Genomic DNA, 9,620 nt, shown 5'->3' on the forward strand with positions numbered 1-9,620 from the left:
GTGGAGGAAACAGGATAAACAGGAGAACAGTGGAGGAAACAGGAGAACAGTGGAGGAAACAGGAGAAACAGGAGAACAGTGGAGGAAACAGGAGAAAAGTGGAGGAAACAGGAGAACAGTGGAGGAAACAGGAGAAACAGGAGAACAGTGGAGGAAACAGGAGAAAAGTGGAGGAAACAGGAGAAACAGGAGAACAGTGGAGGAAACAGGAGAACAGTGGAGGAAACAGGAGAACAGTGGAGGAAACAGGAGAAACAGGAGAACAGTGGAGGAAACAGGAGAAAAGTGGAGGAAACAGGAGAAACAGGAGAACAGTGGAGGAAACAGGAGAACAGTGGAGGAAACAGGAGAAACAGGAGAACAGTGGAGGAAACAGGAGAACAGTGGAGGAAACAGGAGAAACAGTGGAGGAAACAGGAGAACAGTGGAGGAAACAGGAGAAACAGGAGAACAGTGGAGGAAACAGGATAAACAGGAGAACAGTGGAGGAAACAGGAGAACAGTGGAGGAAACAGGAGAACAGTGGAGGAAACAGGAGAACAGTGGAGGAAACAGGAGAAACAGGAGAACAGTGGAGGAAACAGGAGAAAAGTGGAGGAAACAGGAGAAACAGGAGAACAGTGGAGGAAACAGGAGAACAGTGGAGGAAACAGGAGAAACAGGAGAACAGTGGAGGAAACAGGAGAACAGTGGAGGAAACAGGAGAACAGTGGAGGAAACAGGAGAAACAGGAGAACAGTGGAGGAAACAGGAGAAACAGTGGAGGAAACAGGAGAAACAGGAGAACAGTGGAGGAAACAGGAGAACAGTGGAGGAAACAGGAGAAACAGGAGAACAGTGGAGGAAACAGGAGAACAGTGGAGGAAACAGGAGAACAGTGGAGGAAACAGGAGAAACAGGAGAACAGTGGAGGAAACAGGAGAACAGTGGAGGAAACAGGATAAAAGTGGAGGAAACAGGAGAACAGTGGAGGAAACAGGAGAAAAGTGGAGGAAACAGGAGAACAGTGGAGGAAACAGGAGAAACAGGAGAACAGTGGAGGAAACAGGAGAACAGTGGAGGAAACAGGAGAAACAGGAGAACAGTGGAGGAAACAGGAGAACAGTGGAGGAAACAGGAGAAACAGGAGAACAGTGGAGGAAACAGGAGAAACAGGAGAACAGTAGAGGAAACAGGAGAAACAGGAGAACAGTGGAGGAAACAGGAGAAACAGGAGAACAGTGGAGGAAACAGGAGAAACAGTGGAGGAAACAGGAGAAACAGGAGAACAGTGGAGGAAACAGGAGAACAGTGGAGGAAACAGGAGAAACAGGAGAACAGTGGAGGAAACAGGAGAACAGTGGAGGAAACAGGAGAACAGTGGAGGAAACAGGAGAAACAGGAGAACAGTGGAGGAAACAGGAGAACAGTGGAGGAAACAGGAGAAACAGGAGAACAGTGGAGGAAACAGGAGAAACAGTGGAGGAAACAGGAGAACAGTGGAGGAAACAGGAGAAACAGGAGAACAGTGGAGGAAACAGGATAAACAGGAGAACAGTGGAGGAAACAGGAGAACAGTGGAGGAAACAGGAGAAACAGGAGAACAGTGGAGGAAACAGGAGAACAGTGGAGGAAACAGGAGAACAGTGGAGGAAACAGGAGAAACAGGAGAACGGCTGAAGAAAGGAAACGTGGGTCAGAGTTCAGGACCTTGTCCTCTATCAACTTTATCGGTGTATCTATACTCATACATTTTTATAGTTATTATTCAAATTATTATATTTTCAGTTTTTACATTTTTATTCATTTTGTTACGTGCTTTAGTCATTTTAATTTTTTTTTTGTTCTTTTTAAATATAACTATTTAGGTTTAATTTATTTTTATTCCAGTTTTAGTTTTTATTTGAAATTAATTTTGGTGCTTTAGCTTAAATCTCAGTTAATATATATATATATATATATATATATATACATACAATATATATTATTTAAGCTTTATTTCACTTAACTAATCACTTAATTTTAGGTACTGATATGAACCCTGCTGTGTATAATCCTGAACTATATGCTTTATTTTAAATACAAATTTATATTTTGTCTTATTTAAATAAAAAAATTCTGATGAAAATGTGTGTATATATATAAATATATATTTTTTTTAGCTTTATTTCAATTAACAAAATTTTTCAAATTTTTAATTTTAGGTAATGATCATGTATATTGTTTTATTTTATGTTTATATATATATATATATATATATATATATATATATACATGCATTTATATTCATATACATTCACACACACAGTCGTGGTAAGAATCATTGGCACCCTTGATAAATATGATCAAAGAAGGCTGTAAATGCTCCTTTTAATCTTTTATTTAAAAAAATCCACAAAAATCGAACCTTTTATTGAAGTAAAACTAATTAATGTGAGCAAAAATCTCATTATGAAATAAATATTTTTCCAGAGTCCTTCACATCAGTCTCAGGCTTTCAAAGACAATCTAGGATGTCGGGGAACGTCTCGTTTTTAAAGTTTAATTACAAGCTGTTCACAAATTGAATATACAAAAGTGATTAAATTCTAACAGACATGAACTGAAACTCACACAATCCCCACTCTGATCTCAAGTCTTTAATAGCAAACGTCGCTGTGGTTCATTATTAACCTCTGAATAATCCTCTCTGGGACTGACAGAGAAACAGAGATCAGCAAAGAGAGTTTATTACTCCAACTTAAAATGTGAAAATGCATCAAAAATGGTACAAAAATTAGACATTTTTCATGAAAGAACTCGGGAATGTCGTCATTCCATTGGAAAACACTATAAAAAGGCTGTAAAGTGTGAGTTCAGCGAGTGTTTATTTGACGGTTTTGCTGATGTTGCTGTATCCGGCTCCGACACACGTCATCAGGATCTTCTCTCCGCCTTTACACTCGTCTTCTCCGGGCTTCTGTGGGTCCATCTTGAACATGATCTGGAAGAAGTCTCGGATGTGTCTCAGGAACTCGATCCTGCGGTGGAAAACGGACAGAAGACGAAGGGAATTCAACATGAGCACGACCTGCCATTACCCTGGTACATGTCCAACAAACACGGTAAAAATAACATGTTTACCTGCATGTCATGTGACCATAAACCAACATCAGAGCTGAACTGTGAACCAGTGTTATTTTACTATCACTGACATACTATTATAGCTTTTATTCATATACTGAATTTCACATTTTCAAGTTTAAAGTTTAAGTATTTCTATTGTGTGTTTTTGTCATTTTTGGCAGTTTTAGGAGTTTATATAAGTTTATTATTTTTTATTTCAGTTTTAGTTATTTTAGTACAATTAAGTTAAACTAATAAAAAATTAGAAATACTGCTTTGGCAATCAGCTGAAGTTTGTACATTTTATTTTATTTTAGTAAACCTTTACTTTTTTTAATGGTTTTAGTTAAATATAATAACATTGTCGTGAACACGTGAATGTGTTGTTAAATTATTGGAAAATTACATATTTTATGTTAATGTTGTTCACTGAAATAAACATCTTCAAAAGCAAGTTTTTTATTTAAATACTAAAACAAAAACAAAAAAAATCTTACTTGAAATAAATGTTAACCGAAATATTAAAATAACAAATGATATATACAAAAAAATGTTAACTAATAAAATGGTAAAAACTACAAAATTACTAAAAAAAATTTACTTAAAGGAAATATCTATAAGTAAAAACTGAACTGAAACGAGTCGTCAGTAATTTAGTCTCACTTCCTGCTGAATCTGTGTAGGTTTGAAACTCATTTGCATAATGCCAGCCGATTGGCTGAGCAGCGTCTCTAAGCCCCGCCCTCAAACACTAGTTTATCTCTGAGACTGGAAGAGTTTGGTTCGTGTTGTTCATGTCGAGAAGAACAAAGCAAATCCACTTTGATGAGATTGATACGGTAAAACTCACGCCAACGTTACTGTTCGTATCACATAAAGTCATCGTTATTATACACACAAAGTGATAATCAGGAGATAAAAAAGTTAAATATATTGAAAATTAATACATGCTAGTTATTATCATTAAAGAGTCAAAATTAGGATAAATTGATAGGATAAATAAAAGTTGAAATTACTTTGTCTCAAGTCAGAATTTTGACATTTTAATGTCATAATTATGATCTTTCAAGTCAATTTAATGTCATACATTTTAAGTCAACATTTTATGTCATAATTCTGACTTAAGGCAGTTTTGTCTTTTTCATAATTATGACTTAACTTCAACTGTCATATTTGACTTGTCAATTTCGTCTTTTTATGTCTCAAGTCAGAATTTTGACACCGTCATCATTTTAACTATCATAATTATGACACTTTATGACTTAATTATATCTTATGTGCCATAATGTCACATTTTTGACTTTACGTCTTCAGTCAGAAGAATTTTGACTCAATTTCAACCATAATGTCATAATTATGACCCTTTTTTTGTCAGAATTTCAACTTGTTGACGCAATTTTGACAAGTCAGTTTTGACTTATTTACTTCTTAAGTCATAATTTTGACTTTTTATACCATAATTATGACTGTCAGATTCAGATATGATAATGAGCATTTGGTTTCTGCCCAATCACAGCAGACTGGGCCATCTGACCAATCAGAGCAGAGCAGCTCTCAGAGAGGCGGGGTTTAGAGAGACTGAAGCGTTTCAGACACTGAGAGGAAAGAGCTGACGCTGCAGTGGAGATCATGAGGACGTTACAGTGTTCTTGATCTTAGATGCGTGTGAACCTGTTGTAGGAGACGCTAAACAACATTAGCAGCCTTTAAAATAGCACAATAGAGGAGCTTTAACCATTTCTTATCATAAACCTCGTCCACATACACATGAAGCAGGACTCCACGGAGAGCCGATCCACTGGAGCTCAAACATGTGTTGGCACCGTCAATCTTCAGTTATCATAGTACTGTACTTGACAGGCACACAGCACCGGTACCATGATAACTGAAAATGGACAATTCATGGCGGATGGAGTTCGTCACCGGATCCGGACACAGACGTAATGCAGAACGGGAATATGATCATTCGGGGAAAAAGAAAGTCATTCAAACGGCAGAGCTTTTCTCTCTTTCTAGTCCAAATATCTAAACATTCTTAAATCAAGATGCATTTACTAAAGTAGATATTATGTCTTGTTTAAACATTATTTTTCTTTCCCCATTGCCAGATAATTTGGCTTTTTTGTAATTAACTCACTTAATTTTTATTTATTTCCCCAGAAAACAAGTCATAATATAGCTGCGAGCAACGATTACGGGCCCAAGCCGTAAGTAAAGGCACCCTTTACCCTTGGGCCCTCCATCGCTGCTCGCAGCTATATTTATATATATATATACAGTACCAGTCAAAAGTTTGGAAACGTTACTATTTTTAATGTTTTTGAAAGAAGTCTCTTATGATCATCAAGCCTGCAGTTAAAAAAACAAAACAAAACAAAAAACAGTAATATTATGAAATATTATTACAATTTAAAATAATGGTTCTCTTTTTTAATATACTTTAAAATGTAATTTATTTTTGTGATGCAAAGCTGAATTTTCATCAGCAAGTACTCCAGTCTTTGGTGTCTTATGATCCTTCAGAAATCATTCTAATATGATGATTTATGATCAATGTTGGAAACAGTTGTGCTGCTTAATATTTTTTTTATAACCTGAGATACTTTTTTCAGGATTATTTGATGAATAAAAAGTTAAAAAGAACTGTATTTATTTAGAATAGAAATCTTTTGTAACAATATACACTACCGTTCAAAAGTTTGGGAACAATAACTATTTTTTTTTAAAGAAATTAGTACTTTAATTCAACAAGGATGCGTTAAATTGATAAAAGGTGATGGTAACGATTTATATTGTTAGAAATGTTTTTATTTTGAATAAATGCTGTTTTTATGAATAAATGCTGTTAATGTTTTACTCATCAATGAATCCTGAAAAAAGTATTCCAAAAAAATATATTAAACAGCACAACTGTTTCCATCATTGATAATAACTGAGCATCAAATCATCATATTAGAATGATTTCTGAAGGATCATAAGACACCAAAGACTGGAGTACTTGCTGATGAAAATTCAGCTTTGCATCACAAAAATAAATTACATTTTAAAATATATTAAAAAAGAGAACCATTATTTTAAATTGTAATAATATTTCATAATATTACTGTTTTTTTTTGTTTTTTTTTGTTTTTTTAACTGCAGGCTTGATGAGCATAAGAGACTTCTTTTAAAAACATTAAAAATAGTAATGTTTCCAAACTTTTGACTGGTACTGTATATATATATATCACACAAATAATATTCTCTGTCTTATCACTTAAAAAAACAAAAACAAATAAATAAATAAATATATATATAAATACTGAGTAAGAAAAGCATGTTTTGCGGTGTACAGCATCATGACAGACTTCCTCTCTTAATCAACTATTTGAATTTATAATATTCCACCATCCAAACGGATTCTGTAAGTTTTGCTTTAATGACATCACAGCAAAAATCACTTCCAATGAAAGATGTTTGTGTGTCACATCCCGTGTGTGTGTGTGTGTGTGTGTGTGTGTGTGTGTGTGTGTGTGTGTGTGTCTCACTGATGAACTGATAAAGTCTGATGGACTTATTTTCTTGGTGTCTATGGTCATTTCTTCAAATGGGAAAGAGTTAAAGTCCCCCTGTGGTTAAAATCCAGCGTTTAATGTTGTTTATGTGTCTATGTGGTGTTTTTAATCTGCTTTTAGACAATCCATGTGTAAATTCATAAGTCGACAGCATTGCTGAGTATTTCCTCCTTAAAACTGCAGTGAACCAAAGACAGTCTCAAAAACACACTTTGAAATCGCTGGTGTTTCTGACGTCACAAACTACCTTGTAACCAATCAGATCAACGTGTGATCGCCAACCAGTGGATCTCTGAGCTGAGTGAGTGAGTGGAGGCGGGGCTCATTTGCATATTCATAGAACCGCGCATACTAAATGAGGCGAGGGTGTCGAGTTACATTCAAGATATTTTAAGGTTTTAAGGAATGAAGTTTTTTTCAAGGAAAAAACATTTAAATATGACATTGTAGTGATCAAAGATGAGTTATAAGGGATAAAATGATTGACTACTGGGGGACTTTAATGGAAGAGCACGGATGTCAAACTGATAGTAAAAGGAAAGATACCAGTCTTTCTGGATCACTGGGAAAACCTGCAAGTACATATTTGAATTATTTTTGTACTTGGCTTGAACAATTGATATTGCTGTCAGATCCCATCTGTGTGTGTGTGTGTGTGTGCTTACGTGTAGGGCGAGAGCGGTCCTAACAGGGTTTTAGAGACGTCTTGTTGGCCTAACGTCATGTACAGGAGAGCCAAGCTCTGATTGGTTGAATCCACACATCCGCCCTGCAGATTAAAGAGAGGAGGAGGTTCAGAATCAAGAGGTCACAAGGGTTATTATGGGTAACTAAAACAACATAATCAGTAAAAAACTATAAACATTAACCCTTCCCTGTCATTGACAGAATTTTACATGTATAAAATAAATTGTTACTTGAAACAACATTAAAAAGCAACATTTATTTTAGCTTGCTATTTTTTTTTTGTACAACTTGACATACTAAAATAACACAAAATTAATAAAAACTATAAACATTAACCCTTTCCCAGCCATTGACAAATTTTAAGCAACCCATGTTTTTACTGTTATACAGTAGGGGGCGCTATTCTATATTTTCTGAAAGAGTAAGATCTCCGGCTCAAAACACATTAAGTAATCTTGAATGATCATAAGAGTCACATCTCTTCTCTTCTCTGATGACGAGGGCGGAGCTATAACCTGTCACTCACATGAGATCAGCCAATAGGCAAACCACAACCATCCAATCAACTCCCCACAGGCACAATCAAGCCCCGCCCACATTTGTTCTTGTTCGAGAAGCCGTTTCACGCGGATATACGGCAGAAAACCCAGTGCAACTTCCATTTCATGCTGATTTTAAATAAACCGATGGTGCTGATCACTGGGAGAATGTCGGATATTCAGGCCAACGTTCCTCAAACACGGATCCACACTTTCCTAACTTCAGTCCGAGACAGAAAAGCTGCTTTGAGGCGGATTCATTTACTCTAGATCAGACTGAAGATGATTGAATCACCACATAAAGCTCAAAAATACAAAACACATTTATAGTTTGATCCATATTTGAACAATATTCACTTTAACTCTCACAAAACGACACAATCACATGGTAATACCACTGTGCATGTACATAAGCCTCCATGGCACTGGATGATTGGTAAAACTAAATGCATTAATGAGCAATACATTCGTATATTAATCTGTTAACTGTTAGATTAATAAATGCTTTAAACTATTTTCATTGCTAGTTCATGTTAACTAATGTTAGAGTGTTTTACTGAATAAGTCTTTATTTAAAGAGACAGAAGCGTTTAGTAAATTACAAACTCGAGTGTAAAACCACAGAAACTTTAAAGTTTAAGTGAATCCTCACCAAGAGAAGAGCCGAACACGTCCAGAAGAGACACTCACGTCCTGATCGTGTGAATGCTCATATATTCCTAACGCCTCAGAGTATCATGTTAGAGGTGGAAAATCCCGAACATTTCTCTCCAGTAAAGCCCTGGAAGCTCCCGAAACTCTTCACGTGATGTTCCTGTCATATTTCCCAGCTGATTCTCAAATGCAATTATCCGGGAAACACTGAACGACTTTGTCAAACTTGCATAACCACCGGCCGCATGTTTACAGGACATGAGATGTGCAGAGCGCGTCTGTGGGCACGGCATCTCTCAGCACACACGTCTTTATTCAGTTTGTTCATATCTGTCAACACAACAGTTAATTAACGGGACCTTATTATTAACTTAATACGAGACAAATATACGGCTAAAATACATTAAAGTTATATATCTTTTTGTGAATGCATCAGTTAAACATGTCTTGATAAAAAATGTTGAATGGGAAAGAATGTATTATATTTTGCATAAATATTAAGCAAAATTTAGGATCCTTAAGATTTTATGCATTGTAACAATTTTCATTCAAAATATTTTCCCTCAAATTCCCTGTAACAGTCATTTTTTATTCATGTTATGGTAGTGTTTGATCATTTATATTCAATTGATGCCTTTAATTTATGCTGAGCTAAAACTGTCAAATCGATACTAATCTAATATATATATATATATTCTGTTAGATGCGATTAATCGATTTGACAGCACTAATATATATATATATATATATATATATATATATATACACATACACACACTACTGGTCAAAAGTTTTGATCGGTAAGATTTTTTATGTTTTTAAAAGAATCTCTTCTGCTCACCAAGGCTGCGTTTATTTGATAAAAACAATAAAAAAAAGTATTATTATTGTGAAATATTATGACAATTTAAAATGACTTTTCTATTTTAATATGTAATTTATTCCTGTGATCAAAGCTGAATGTTCAGCATCATTACTCCAGTCTTCAGTGTCACATGATCCTCCAGAAATCACTCTAATATGAGGATCTGATGATCAAGAAACATTTATGATTATAATCAATGTTGAAAAATTTCTTTTCAAAATTCTTTGATGAATAGAA

General features: G+C 35.2%; 1 protein-coding gene and 1 long non-coding RNA gene across 2 annotated transcripts in view; both read right to left on the minus strand.

Annotated features, from left to right (window-relative positions):
• Nucleotides 1-2,318: 2,318 nt before the first annotated feature.
• rcl1 (RNA terminal phosphate cyclase-like 1) overlaps nt 2,319-9,620 on the minus strand; it is a 22,997-nt gene continuing 15,695 nt past the window's right edge. The window contains exons 8-9 of the mRNA XM_079871539.1: nt 7,304-7,407; nt 2,319-2,999 (exon numbers count right to left, since the gene is read on the minus strand). Coding sequence (XP_079727665.1) covers nt 2,846-2,999; nt 7,304-7,407 — 258 coding nt within the window. The 3' untranslated portion in view covers nt 2,319-2,845. The remainder of the gene's footprint in view (nt 3,000-7,303; nt 7,408-9,620) is intronic.
• Nucleotides 7,613-9,620, minus strand: part of LOC307158713 — a 5,037-nt gene continuing 3,029 nt past the window's right edge. Inside the window, exon 3 of the long non-coding RNA XR_013821267.1 lies at nt 7,613-8,848. This is a non-coding gene — a long non-coding RNA (uncharacterized lncRNA). The remainder of the gene's footprint in view (nt 8,849-9,620) is intronic.

The sequence above is a fragment of the Squalius cephalus genome (assembly GCF_949319135.1).
Source record: "Squalius cephalus genome assembly, chromosome: 5".
NCBI classification, from domain to species: Eukaryota; Metazoa; Chordata; class Actinopteri; order Cypriniformes; family Leuciscidae; genus Squalius; species Squalius cephalus.